Source organism: Denticeps clupeoides, chromosome 6 (genome assembly GCF_900700375.1).
Source record: "Denticeps clupeoides chromosome 6, fDenClu1.1, whole genome shotgun sequence".
NCBI classification, from domain to species: Eukaryota; Metazoa; Chordata; class Actinopteri; order Clupeiformes; family Denticipitidae; genus Denticeps; species Denticeps clupeoides.
In genome coordinates, this window is record NC_041712.1 from 17,406,123 (window position 1) to 17,421,015 (window position 14,893).

General features: G+C 44.1%; 1 protein-coding gene across 8 annotated transcripts in view; it reads left to right on the plus strand.

The window, feature by feature from the left end:
- The first annotated feature begins 982 nt into the window (after positions 1-982).
- The window catches only part of rapgef6 (Rap guanine nucleotide exchange factor (GEF) 6), a 68,437-nt gene continuing 54,526 nt past the window's right edge, over positions 983-14,893 (plus strand). For 5 of the 8 annotated variants that reach the window (XM_028982221.1, XM_028982228.1, XM_028982224.1 and 2 more), the window contains exons 1-4: positions 984-1,740; positions 10,964-11,034; positions 11,462-11,518; positions 12,895-12,978. In XM_028982221.1, the coding sequence (XP_028838054.1) occupies positions 1,666-1,740; positions 10,964-11,034; positions 11,462-11,518; positions 12,895-12,978 (287 nt within the window). In that variant the 5' untranslated portion in view covers positions 984-1,665. Of the gene's footprint in view, positions 1,741-10,963; positions 11,035-11,461; positions 11,519-12,894; positions 12,979-14,893 lie in introns of all 8 variants that reach the window. The other 3 variants (XM_028982225.1, XM_028982227.1, XM_028982229.1) reach the window with 2 other exon arrangements.

Genomic DNA, 14,893 nt, shown 5'->3' on the forward strand with positions numbered 1-14,893 from the left:
TTTCTTACCTTCCCCGCAAATATTCCTGAGGGAGATTTTTAAAATTAGGTTAATGTCTAGTCAAATAAGATAAACATACAAATTCTTTCTGAGGTTTCAGTGATAGAAATGTATATTTTCAAGTGAAATGCATAACTATTTTTCACACTATACAGTTTATATATGCAGTTTGGCCAAAATGTTTACCACTGAAATACACGTGTGAAAATGGAATGTCTGAATATGTCACTCAGATATGATATCCTTAGAGAAAAAGAAATTAAGATAAGATGTACTATAAATTATTTTTGTTAATGCCTAGATGTATTGTCAGTAATTTTATTAGCCATTTTGGTCTGAAATAAAGGCCATGCATTGGAGTCTTAAGTAATGGGTGACATAAATTGAATGAAGATGTAATGAATTTTGCTGGTTAAAATGACATGCTTACGGTATAAAATGCTTGGCTTCCGCAGGAGATGTGCTGCTTGTTGGCATTTTTTAAAGCCCATTTTGGATTTGTCTATGAACTATGTATTTATAACTAATTTCTTTATATGTGAATGAGTTAAATTATTTAGTATGCCGTGTGTTGGTTTGTGTATGTTATGTATATATTGTTTCATTTTTGTTTTGTTTTCATTCATTTGTACATAATGTTTTTTTTTTTTTTTTTTCAATACAAATTTAACTGTTTCTTCTTAATTATCCTTTCCCAATTTTATGGGAATGTTGTGCAATAAACGTCAATGGTATACATTCTGACCATGGTTTTGAAACCATTCTTTTGTAGCCAGCCTTGTGTTCATGCATGAACACATTCATCTCTCTCTTTTACTCCATTGTCGACGAGCTTTGACCTTTGCCCGGGGCGGCAACACGCGATCTCGCTCGTCCAGAGGAACAGCTGCGCCAGGTGAAAGTTCTCGCGATACTTGGCGCGCACAGTGACGCGGGAGTGACTGCCGCGCAACAAGCGGCTGAGGGAAAACTTGGTGGGAATAGTGAGCCCGCGCGTCGAGCTTCGCGCCGACACGGACCTTTACTGCCGCGTTATTACCGTCCCCCGGAACGTGCAGCGCGTTCGCGAGAAGAAAACACTCCTTTCTCCCCCTCCTCGGTTCTTCTTTTTTTTTTTCCCAACCCTCTTGTCAGCCAAAGTGATTTACAGCAGAGGTTTACAGAGCTAGCGAAAAATTAGCCAAAAATGCTAATGAGGCTGCCGACCACATCTGGCGGCATTGGATGGAGCACGTACAAGCCAGTTGTTCGTTCTGCCTACTTTTGTTCGTGTTGCGCCTGAAGAAGAGTCACGTCGCTGGGACTGCACTGAACTTTTGCCGTCAGCTTTTCGGCTCCGGATGAGTCCGTCTCTGCCTTCTCCCTGCGGACCTTTGCGGTCAAAATGCGACGAGTCGCCCGCGAAGCACAGCAACTTTCCGCAATTTTGACCCGATTTGTGTTTCTTTATTGCCAAGAAGCATGACGGCAACGTCGCGCCCTCTACGTCTTGAACGCTGAGGCGATCGCCGTACCAGATGTGCTGGAAGATTCATCTGTTTTCCATGCTCGGGCCCGGTTAACAAAAAAAAGTGACTGGCCATTTCGAGCACGTAAGCCGCGTGTCTGCTTTATATTTAAAAAAAAAAAAAAGAGTTTCATCTCTGTGTGATTTGGCTGTTACCGATGCTCATGAACTCGGTGATGGATGCTGCACTTAAACACGCGCTGAAGAAGCCGCCCGCACGACGGACTGCACAGGTGAGTTGAGTTTAAACTACGCTATAAAACGCACACATGTAAAAACGAAAGGGAATAAAACACGCCACGGGGCCGGGGAGTGTTCTGATGCGTCGCGTAGAGCAGTGGCTTCGTGTGCGAACAATATGCAGCCAAGGGTCAAAATGTCCTCGCACTACGTCACAAGGTAGTGTTTTTTTTTTATATTTATAGCGTGCGTTCTGGAGTTAAATGGGACCAGCGGAGCTAATGTTGACGTGACGGGAGATTTTTTTTTTTTTTTTTAAGCGAGTCAATGCTTTCGCACAACATTGCACAGCAACCGGCCGTCGAAGTTCCTATTCGCTCGTTTGGGCCGTCGGTTCTGTCATCTTACGGCTACGCATGAGTCTGGTTTAAAGTGGGCGTTTTTGGCAGCGCGCTTCCACAAACGATGACGTCACGTTTCCCCGAGAGCTCCGCCCTCCGCCTGCGCTCAGACCGACTGATCGAGACCATTAAAGACCTTTTAATAAACCCTGACTTGTAGCAAGTCAACACTGTCGCATCCTCCATCCACAAAAGACCTGGTTTACCACACGGGAAGGTTTTAGACGCAGAGAAGTGCATGGGGGTGTGAGCCCGACTCAGTTATTAATACAATCTCGCTTGTGGGGCAGTCAGCGGAGGTTTCCGTAAGCCTCAGCTAAAAATTCAGCTGTTTCCACAGCTTTGAAAAGCACGCAGTAGTTTTTTTTGGACTTTGCCGCTACAGATTCTTTCGTCAAACCACTGCTGAAATTGGCACATTTGAAATCATAGCAGCGAACTAAAGCATTCATACATTCATCTATTATATCGGATTCTTCACGCCATTCATCTGTCCATCATTGGTTTTGAAAGGACGACCAAGCTGGACAAACAGCTTCCAGAAACGTAATTGTGTTGCTTTGCATAACACCCAATTCCATGTTTTTGCCATCACCAGGCTTTTTTTTAAATGATGCTTTTAACTGCAGCTACTGTTCCAGCCTGAATCAGAAATTAATTTGATCAGTGGTCCCACAGCGCTCATCACCCTCAGTGAGCAGTGGGCAGCCATGAAAAGTACTTGGGTAGCAGATGTGGGGACCGGACCTTGCTGAGGACTTTGGTTATGAGTCCGCATCCTTAGCCTAGGCCACCTCTGCCACCACCGTGTGAGAATGGCATGTGTTGTCTTCGCCCTGTGTATGTCTGCGCAGGCCTCATTCCTTTTCTCCAGTAACAATTAAATCTTATACCATGTTTATCTCCCTGATCCACCACACTTGATACTGCTCAAGACCTCAGGCTGCAACAAATATTTTAATAACAATATCTTATGTCCAGGTTGGAAATTCAGACTTCTCCATGAAGCTGGAACATAATATTAGTTCTTATGTTTAGTTAGAAGTGAATGAGCCATTAAAAAATGGAAATATGACAATATTAACGATTCCATTTGTAAAGAAATCGTTATGTTATCATTTTAGAATGTAAAATACATCAGATGTTTATTGATATGTGTTTTGACCGGCTCTTTTCACCCTTGCAGTTCCAGATACAGTTGCATGTCAGTGAAATAACACGTTGCTTGTGGACCACCAGACTGGCCCTGTGATCTGAAAGCATGCGTTGTAGCACTAATAAAATCCCCAAGGTTCAGATTAAAAGGGAAAAAATAAAACTTTTCATGTAGTGCAGCAGAATGAGCATGGGATTCGAGAACGGGATGAAGTTGCTGTTTGTGTAAATTTGTAGCCTTATAGACTCGCTGGATAAGCTGATTAGCTTAATAACAACTGAACCATTCAAACCAGCATTCCTCTCAGAAATCCATAACTGGATCTGATAGCCTATATTCGGTCAGAAAATATGCCTTTAGAGGTCAGGGGGCTTCTACAGTTTCTGTTATTCATATTCATGTTACTGAATCACTACAGGATATATAAGGCCAATTCATAGTTCATAAGTCATTGGCAGTTTGAGAGGACATTTTGCCACAGCACATGATTGACCTAGCTTGTTATTACACTGTTATTATTCAAGTAACAATATAGCTATGATATTGCATATACATATTCCGTTTCATAGCTGCATTAAAGTATCACTGATCATTGGCATTCTCTGATGTCTGTCATGTTCCAGTAATCTTTTAAAATGATTCTGGCACTGAGCTCTTGTCTCCTAGGAGACATATTCTTGGCTCAAAAAAATCAAAGGATATTCCCAAATGCAATTAAAAAAAAATGAACACTTAGATTTTTACACCACTACTTTTTCTGTTATCATAGAAAAAGACCTTTATTCCTTATGTCAACATTCCTCATCAGTATGACATTCGATCTCACTGCATCATTCTTCATTCATTTCCCTCCTTTTCTTTACGTTTTTTATCAAACTATTTAAACACTGTTCTTTGTGACACATTTATCACATTTTGTGTCGTATTCAACTTTCTTTATACGACAGCACTCTGTTCAGCCCCCACTGACCTGAGCATGACGGCCTGAAAAGTGCTGTTTTCATTGAGGAGGCACATACTGCGGATTGCTGGTATGATATTTCTATTGCCTTTTCTCTTCAGCCGTCCTGATAAGGCTGCATTCTCGCTCCCCTGCTGCCTGAGGAGGTCATGTTGTTCTTTCACTTGACAGGGCATTCGGGAAGAAAAAAAAAAACCGAGAAGGCCTTGTGTTTATGTTGTTAGCGCGCTGTCATGGAAAGCTGTGGTGGCGTCGTAGTCCTGGATGCGGTCAGGGTGCAGAAAGCCTCTGAACCTTTTCATACTGGTAGCGACAGCACTGCCAGTGGCTCAGCCAAACAGGCCAGGACAGCGTTGTTATTGCTCCGTCCCCCCGTCCCCCCCCCCAGGATATTTCAGTCTTGCCTAGGCTGAACAGTAAAAAGCTTTTGCATTTTTGCATTGATGCCCAATTTAAAACCACTACCCGTGTTGACAAAAAGCAAAGGATGTATTCGGGACAGGCTAAATAAATAACAAGTTATCCATAGCCAGTTTCATTCCTCCTGCATTTCCATTTTAAAAGCAATTGCCGCTCTCGGCTTGGGAACTGGTTCCACCACATGTAGCAGTCATTTCTTTTACCAGAAGGATAGCTGCAGTGATCTTGGAGCTGCCCCCAGAAAGGAGAGTCGGATTATTTTAGTATTTTTTGTTGTTAAAATACGCATATATATTCATTAGTTGATGGAATTGTGATGACTCTGAGTCACGCCGAGGAAGAAGGTCGTGTCCAAATTCGGAAAATAGAATACAGGATTTTTAATGCACAATCACAAACAGACAATAGATTAAATGGATATGTACCCCTGGAATAATCCCCCATTTAGGGGCGGCAAGAACAACTTTGGTTCTAACGTTGCCAAAAGTCACTAAAGGGGCATGAGGATCGGCACTGATCTGACCCCCCCATGCTCATTGTCCACTCTAGACAACACCTGGAAACAACACGGCCCCCTTAACTTGGAATTCACCGCACTTTCGTAACAGGAGACAGTCCCATCGCTCCCTCCTGTTTCACATTCATGATCTGTTGTCATTTCCCCAGCACACGCTCTTTCGTCATTTCCTGAAAGTGCATTGTGACACCTGGCTTCAGAGTGGCCGTATCTCCCACTGAAGTTATTGTTTAGGCCCCCAACGCAGTCATGGGTGCACCAACACTTCCCACCCTTGCGGAAACCTAAGAATGTGCCCTGGCCTGTACGTGAGCCCTGCCACCTTTTGTTAACATGTGGGACAGGAATGCCGCGCGTGCACCTCTGGAATGACGTGAATGTAGCCTCGTTTCCCTGAAAGGAAGCCTCCCCCACGCTGCACACTAGAAACTGGCAGTGGGGGGTCATTACGTGATGAGAGACCCAGAGAATGGAAGGCCTCGTGGAGGTGAAGGGTCACTGGTACCACGTTTGTTCCTCCTGAAGTGATCTGACACTAGCTTCGTTCCATGTGTTTTTATGCTCTGTCTGCCTGCCGGAGGGTGACACGGTTTCGTGGATGACAAAGTAGGGTGTGTGTGTGTGAAATTTGTGCACTGCAAGACAAAATATATGTATAAGTGACAGTAAATTATTGCAAAACTGCATGTCTTGTGCGAGGTAAGCAGTTCTGGGAATAATCTTGAGATCATCCTGTCCACTGACTGAGCTCATTTTTATTTACCTACGGACAAATTTAGCTTCTTTTACTATAGTGTTTTGCTTCACGAAGCCACGGCAGAAAAGAATGTGGAACCTAATCGGCTTGACTTGGAATGAAAGTGGTTGTAGCTTTTTTGGATTCTGCACTCATCCCACGCGAGAGCCCTGACATTCTCCAACACGGGACACATTTAGGATTTCACCGTGAATCCTGCACCCCACCTCATTCTCCCCATTCCTGCCGTGTTGTGGCATGTGACCCCGGCCTCCTCGGTCCGTCCCTGGGCTGTGCCCTCCGGGCCCGCTCTCACACTGCACGCCTTTGTGTTGCCCACCTCAGTGCAGAGATGAGAGGGGGGTCACTTAAAAGAGCTCCAGCCGTGCAGGCGGAAGGGAATGGGGCGATCATGTGTTTCCTATTGAGACTCTTTGACTGGTTTTAACACCAGAACAAAGGTGATAAATTGCACTTTGAACTTTCCCTGGTCTTCTCTGGTGAGTGACACAACCGGCCATGTCTGGAACTAGGTACAACATGGTATTATTAATGTTCCACATAGACATTGCATATATACATTTAGATTTTCAGCATTTATCGGACACCCTTATCTAGAGTGACTATCAGTAGTTACAGGGAAAGTCCCCCTGGAGACACCTTTACATTTACAGCATTTATCAGACGCCCTTATCCAGAGCAACTTACAATCAGTAGTTACAGGGACAGTCCCCCTGGAGACACTCAGGGTTAAGTGTCTTGCTCAGGGACACAATGGTAGCAAGTGGGGTTTGAACCTGTGATTTTGTGGCCTAGTTAAGCACTAAGCCACTACCACCTACATATGTCAAGCATCGTCATTCAGTCATTATTTTATGACTGCTTGTCGAATATCGAGTAGGTCCTGCTTTCGCTGTCAAAACAGCCCTTAGACGTCAAGACATGATATTTGGAACCAAGTCATCAGCAGCAGAGTTACAAGGTGGTGACTCCATGGATCAAACCTTTTCCAGCATATGCCACAGATGATTAGTTGGACTGAGGTAATGACTTGGCCTCCAGTTTCTCCAGATCTTTAATCAATCGTGATGTAAGGGAAAACTTGTCTCATCAGACCAAGCCTGCAGAACGGGTCTGCACAGCCCCATACACAACAAACTGTGATGCGCTGTGTGTTCTGACACCTTTCTGCCAGAACCAGAATGAACATATTCTGCTATATGAGCTACAGTAGTTCACTTATAAGAATCAATGAGCCTTGGTTGCCCTGATTAACATCGCTTTCCTTCCTTGGACTGCTAACCCGAACAATTGCCCAATTTTTTTGCTTCCAAGGCAAGAAAATGTTCACCTTCTGTCTAATCACACTGCTCGGGGCAGTGGTTGGCCTAGCGGGTAAAGAAATTACCTGTAACTGGAAGATCACCGAGCAAAGTACGAGCAAACACTGGTCCCCGCCTTTCATGACTCCTCACTGCGAGGACTCATTTTGCTGTGCTGCCGTGTTTCACTTCACTTACTACAAACCACCCACTTCTAGGGGTTTTAATCTCCTCACCTTCAACGTTCATGATATTACAGCTGATCAGTATGTATGAAAGCGGCACCAAATTCTTCACCAAAACATTTCAGATAATTGAAGTAGTAACAGCGGTTCATATTCACAGTCAGCATATTTCAAGGTGAAACTGAACCATGACTACAGAAAGGACAGGGTGTGTGGTGCATTTGACCTCTTCGGCCATGTCCCCCAGATGACAGTGGTCCTGCTTTCATGGGTCGGGTTTTGGTAGCTTTTAATTGTTCAGTGGTTGTGGTTTGTCTGTACTGGTCAGGTATGTTGTACCTTCAACAAGCTTGTACCTGCGATCTTGTTAAAGCATTTCTCATTTTTTGCTGCTGGTGCTCCTTGGTCTTCAAGTTCAGCATTCCATCTGTCAGCATTCATCTGAGCATTTTAGGGTGGTAGGGTTTTTCTAGAGGAGCATGTCAGCTGGGCGATATGGCCTAAAAATAACATTGCAATATTTTAAAACTAAATCATGATACAGGCTATGTATTTCAATAGCAGTGATTATAAGTTGATCGTAGGAATTTAATTAAACCGTATCTTCTTACCGTGAAAAATGCGCATGCGCCAGGGGGGGGTTATATGATATGTAACGTTTTCGAACATTGCTATGGGAATGGTGGGATTTCTTATTTGTGTGCGTGTTTTTGCCTGGCAACAGCACTGCGGAGAAACTGAAGCTGGCGTGGTCTACAAAACTAGCTACGGTCTCTTTCCTTTTTTTCCTGGTTCTCACCAGGCTTGGCAGTTTTTTCCTTTCGCAGGTTCTTTACACCCCGTTTTCCTTAACCTGTCTCACAGAGCTTGAAGCTTCACAACGTCCTCAGTCAGTGACAGATGATTTCATTCAAAATTAATTAATACGTTTTTGTCATTATGTTTCCCTGTTTCATTCAGTTTAAAACTCTTTCAAACTCTCAAAGGTCTTTGACCATCAGCACTTGAAGCCGTGGAAACATACAGAGGGTATGATGTCAACTGCGTCTGTATGTATCTCCAGTACTTGTACGTCTGTTCCTCCCCATATGTCTGCTAAAAAAGGATACGCGGGAGGTCATGTGGTTCAGTGGCGCCAGGGTTTGTCAGACCCTGTTGCACCACAAGGAAGCGGACAGCAATGTGTCATCAGTGTTTGAGATAGCTCAGTGCCAGAAGGGGGCAGCATCACTGTACCTGCAGCGCAGTGTAAACGCAGATGGAGGACGATTTAAATGGCAGAGCGGACAGAGGACGATTAGAGGGACAGAAGAGGGAAAGCGTCCTCGTGGGGAGCCACATGGATCCATTCACACAGAAAGACAAAAAGAGATTCGAGGTGGCTGCACCAGACGCAGAGGACTGGTGGCTCAGCAAGTGTGCTGTGATTGAATTTGTTTCGGAGAGCAAAAGGCGGTTTGTTGAATAGAAAGAAAGGTTTATTTTGCCGTTTTTTTTGTTTTTTTCTACCCCCGCTCTGTCTGGGCCTGTGTGATCTAGACTGATCAATGCAACCAGTGGGGCGGCGGTGGTCTGTGCGAGGTAAGGAAGGCTTTTTTTTTCTGGCCCATCTATAGACCCACATATGCTTTAAACGTGGACGTCAATGTCCTGTCCTTCTACGTGCCACAGGGCCCTATAGGAAAACGACTGTGGCGGTGGCGCCTGCTTATCGAGTGGACCCCCTCTCATGCTGAGGTCATTGACTGCCCCCTACGAACCCCCACTCGATCGCCTCAGGGTCCTGGCCAACCCTGGCCACCTCCATCCCCCTCCGTCCTCTCACTATGACAGTGCCTACCGCAGCAGAAGTCACGCTCTCCAACCCAGTTAGCTTTTAGTGAGTCGATAAGGTTTTCTTCTGGACTTTTGCAGGATTCTTTATTGGTGCTTGTTCTGTTATTGTTTTATTGTTTGGGAATAAAATACCTAAAAAGAAACAGCCTTTCATAACCTGACCCAGGAAATCATTTTTTGTGTGCCATCTTATTTTCGAGATCCATCAAAGTCAGAGTACACGGTGCACTTTCCGACTCTCCAGCGCTTCTTATTGGTCAGAAGGCAGAGACATCTTTCATCTATGCTTAGTTTTCACAGGAAACATTGATAACATTGGTGTATTAAATGCACATTGGTCCTCCACTGTCTGCCCCACACTCTTCCTCGTCCTGAAGCCCCCCCCCAAACACGACGCTTTTCGATTCTCCTCACCATCTCGCACCGCCAGCTAGGGGCATCCTCAACCGTCCAACGAACATGGTTACGCGTTGGTGCCCTGCTGGACATGAAGCCTTTCCCACACCTCGGGACAGGGGACTGGCGGTGCCGTCTGGTGAGAGAAGAAGCCGTGATGTAAATCGTGGGCTGTGTCCATGTCACGTGGGTCAGGTTACGGCCTCAGCTGTTGTTCTTTTTTGCCAACTTTGTTTCTTCATACAGCTGCCCATGGGCTGGGCGGTCAAAGTGGATGTAGGTTCAGCAAATGGGCAACAGAATCTAAAATTTTACTGGCATGTGTCCAAGTATGTTGTGAATGTTGTGTAGCCCTCAAGTATTGCTGAATAGTCCAAAATAGTATTAAATTTCCTTAATTAATCAGACAAGCAATCAGCGTTATCGCCAAAACCTTTGACAAACAAGATTTTTGAACTTGCTTTACTCTCCCAGGCATAACCTCCTTACTATTCAGCAGCTGATGCTTAATAATTTTTTGGTTTGCTTCCATTTAGCATCTCATTCATTGCATTCCATTACACACATTCTGTAATCAGTTCATCCATGATGACGCATTTCTCCTGTATGCAAGTGAATCAGCTGCCAGACATGAACAGGAGGCTGTGTTAACACTTGCTCCTTTTGCAGCCTAACTGTCTGTGTATATGTGTGTGTGTGTGTGTGTGTGTGTGTGCGCGCATGCCTTTAGGCATCCAGACTTGTGCTCCACCTGTTAATGCTAGTAGCCTAGCTCTTGCAGCTCGCTCTGTTGGTCTTCTTGTCCTGTCCTACCATATAGTTGCATTTAATTTTCCCTCTGCACTCTTTGGGCAGTCTGTTTGTAATGTTTAAACAGCTGTGTGTGTGATGATGTGCTATTTTAGGTGCGTGTGTGTGTGTGTGTGTGTGTGTGTGTGTAGCCTGTTCTCACTGTGCTGCTTTCCCTCACTCCATAATCTGCTGGTTAGATACACCTTCAGATTCAAATAAATAACAAATAGTACCATGAAACAGCTTACATTTTCTATATGAAGTGGGTAATATCGCTCTCCCGTTAATATTTTTCTGGGCTGCAAATGTCAAAATATTGAAAAGTCTCCTTTTGAGGATAATGTAAGAACTGAGTACACCAAGACTCATAGAATCATCACTCATAGTGATTCTGAATCCCAGTTCCACCATATACTGTTTATAAGTTTATAAGTTTGGAAACTCTTTTGGCTTACAGACATCTTATTAATTTTCAGTGGAGGTTTTCTTCCATTCCGACTGATAATCATTTTGATTATTATTATTAAAGAGAGTGGCCTTTTTTGTTTCTTTAGGACCTGAACACCATCTACTGTCACCTGTACCACATGGATGTGCTGTCCCATCTGAGAGAACACCAGCTCAGGTACAGTACCTCACTGCTGTGAGCTCACATTTGCACAATAGCCATTGTATAGGCATTACCATAATTCTGCCTGTATATGGGTTTTGCACTATTTTTTAATTGCACTTTGAGACAGATCTGACGTGTGAGTTGCTCCACTTTATAAGAAGTGAGGTGAGCTGAGGTTATCTTCCCAGTCCCAGACTAATTACAGATGTACTTCCTGGCGGGGACAGAGTTGGTTTGGCATGTCTCGTGGAGATAACAGCGACACGCATCCTCCAGTCTAGACATAAATCCAGTCGTCAGGGAAAAAAGAAGAAAAAAATCTGGGTTTCTAACCGTTCACTTACACCCCTCTAAATAAATCAATCAATCACACGCTTTACAAACACAGTCTCGCTGATTCTCACTGATCACACACACCCTGTTTTTCCCTGCTTCTCAGATCAATGTGCACTTCGGCCAGGTACGAGAGATACGACGCCAACCACATCCTCTTCTAGTAAGTAAACATGAACAGCTTTTCTTGGCTTGTCCTGTTGCAGCCACATCGGATTGTCTTGTTCCAGCCCAGACTTTACCTGCCTGAGGTTCAGTTACATCACAGACCAATGACTTGTTTATTGCACACAGCAGAGGTTTGAGATCTTTTTTTTCTTCTTGTCATTCTAGCTCATTCTCCTTAACTGAGTGTAGGCCGTACTGTCTTATTCCCAGTTTTTCCCACTGTACGGTTTCACGGCATAATAATAATAAAAAAAAAAACACGTGAAAACCATGAGGATTCCTCATGAAACCGCACTTAATTATTCCCACCTAGAGCCATACGGGTGTTATAAAGTGTATGTGGTTTTAGCACATGACAATCAATGGGGTTCTTTACCAGCCTGGCTTTATGATCGGACCTCATGCCAAAGCTTAATTAAACGTTCCCGCTCTTGACTCCTCTGGCCTAGTGGAGCGCAACAGGTGAAATGGCCTGGTGAGATTTGGCGAGTCTACCATGCTTCTCAGGAGTACCATGTAAAGTGAAATTATGTAGGATAAATGATCAGAATGTAGATTACATTCAATTGACCTTCTGTTTATTACTGTCTGAGATAGTAGCTTTTGGAGACCATGGGGGGCATTTTTAAATCTGAAAGACTACACTAAGGTACCTTGTTCACGACTTGTTTTCTTGTTTAAAGTAAGGCAGTTTAGGTACTTCCTAATATGACACTGAATAAGACTGCCAAGCAGATGAAGGAATAAATCGCCTGGTGGGCAAGACACTCGCCTATGACCCAGGTTCAAACCCCACTTACTACCATCGTATACACAACCCTGAATGTCTCCAGGGGGACTGTCCCTGCAACCACTGATTGTAAGTCACTCTGATAAATGCCGTAAAATGTAAAACCAGCCATCAAAGAGCCACTTAGGTATCATTTACAGCATTTATCAGACACCTTTATCTAGAGCGACTTAAAATCAGTAGTGACAGGGACAGTCTCCCTGGAGACACTCAGGGTGAAGTGTCTTGCTCAGGGACACAGTGGTAGTAAGTGGGGATTGAACCTGTGACTTTTTGGCCTTCTGGTTTCCAGGCTACTACCACTGGCCTATAAATGATTACTTTCATAGTTCTGGTTTGTCAAGTTAATTATGGCTATTTATTTATTTTTTAAAACTGCTGATATTTATTGATTGACTAGATTGTTTCACTGACGCATTCAAATAGTTCAATTAAACCGTACTGAGAGATTAATTGTAGGTTTGCATTGCATTTGTGCTTGTATGGAATAAAACTCTTTCCTCCAGTGGTGTTACAGTCTGCTTTTTTTGCCTGACTGCCTTCTGAGTCTAAACACAGTGTGTTTGTCCTCCTCTCCACAGTCCAGATAACATCTCAACATGTTGGTACATTCTGCTGTCTGGCTCTGTCTTTGTGAAGGAGCACATGTACCTGGCTCGATGCTGGTATGTACTTCTTGTTTTTTTTTTGCACACAAGCACGAAAGCTTAGTTCATGTAAAACATCGTAAACTGGTAAACGTTTGAAACACATTGCTAAGTGCTGCGCCAAAAGGCTGACAGTTTCTGTTGACAGAAAGATTTGTATTTGTTTAATCTCTTCTGTTCAGACGTTGCCAGAATCTCTTTATTTTATTCAGATTAATTCTTACTTCCTGTTGCAGTTAAATATAATTTCACTGCTCATAAGTTGGCATGTTTGAATTGCCAGTGTTGCAATAGGCAATATATTCAATTCAATACAAAACGTTACACACGTTAGTTTGTCCATGTCCCCATTATTTTTAACTGTAGACAAAGAGTTAAAATAATGTAACCATATGTCTGACACTGATCTATTTTAATTCTCTCATCGATCAATTTCAATGTAAATGGCACAACACAGCCAGAGAGGGACAGTCACGACGCAGTTGTCACAATGTTGCCTATAAACAAAGGTTTGATGCTGACAGGAATTTTTCAAATCTGTTGCCTGTTGAACAAAGGCCTGTGTTGACTGCCTTGGTTTGAACTGACAACTAAAGTTGAGCACTAGTTATTGTTTGTTAACGGAGGTCAGTTTTAGTAGCTAGAGATGCCAATCACTTTTGAGAGCGAGAGATAGAAGGCATGGTGATAGAACGCTCTAACTACAGAAGCCATGTGTGTAGAGGCAAAAGTGGCAAAGTAGATTTGCAGCCTGAAAATGTGTTTCACACCCTTCAGAAATGAGCGCAAAACAGTGTGACGCGCATCCTTATTGGTAGCAGATGGGCTGGAGCGAGCGTCTTGTATGTGCACCAGTAAGAGTTTAAGCTGTTAATAACGCATTTCATCTGTGCCCGTGCCTCTGCCAGGCCTCTCTGCGCCACGACCAACCTCCCACCCGTAGAAACGGCACGTTTGCTTCCAGAGGCTTGTTCTGGAGAGCCAACATCCTGCAGTTCGTTCCATGCCACGCCCAGCTTGCCCTGATTTTACTTCATAACCCTCGACTTGAGCTGAAGTAGATATGCGCACCCCTCTTGCTCTTGCCAGCACTCCTATAGACACTGGACATTTGGTGAAGATGGTTGGGGGCCTGACATTCTCTAAGGCTGTAACAAGGTTTTCAGGTTTCTACAGAATCCAAATCCAGTTGTTGCATTTCTAATGGAAATGAGATCCCGTTAACTCTCTGCTCATCGGTCTGGCGGAGGTCCTGTGAGTTCAGTACTGTGGGTGGGAGGAGACGTTGGGAGGACACTAGGGTGTGCAGCCATGTCTCCTGTACAAGCGCTCTGATGCCTGGGCAAGGAGGTTTCCCAGCAGGGGGGGTGTAGGGCTGTTTTTGCCGCTGGTTTAATAGCTGTGTGTATGGGCGTGTGCATGGGGGATGGGGCTGTGGAATGTGGAACTTCTGGCAGGACTGTGACTGAGCCATGTGTTCCTGAGGCGGCTGCAGCCCTGTGAACACATCCCGACAGGAAATGAGCTCGTTGCCTTACCGGTCACACATAAACTCACGAGAGCGAGAGACCGCTGCCACAGTATGTGGCACTCCTTACCGCTCTCCGGCATGGCTTGCAAGTCCACAACTTTCCATTTTGCGGGAAATACAAAATGGATTTGCCTTTCAGGGTCAGACAAGCTGTTTACACTTGGATGAAAGTTCATTGGAATAAATCTTTTGGACACTAAAATCATTGGATTTTAACTTTTTTTTTTTTTACCAGAACTCTGTGATGTGGATTTTTCTTTTCTGTTTTTGGACGTTATAGAACTGTGGGGCATTTCCCATGTTCACTTTCTCATTCAAGTGAAACCAAAAAAAATCCCTTTAAAAAAAATAGAAAGAAGGTGGCTGACTGTGGGATTTTCTAGCTTTGTAAAAGGATACGCT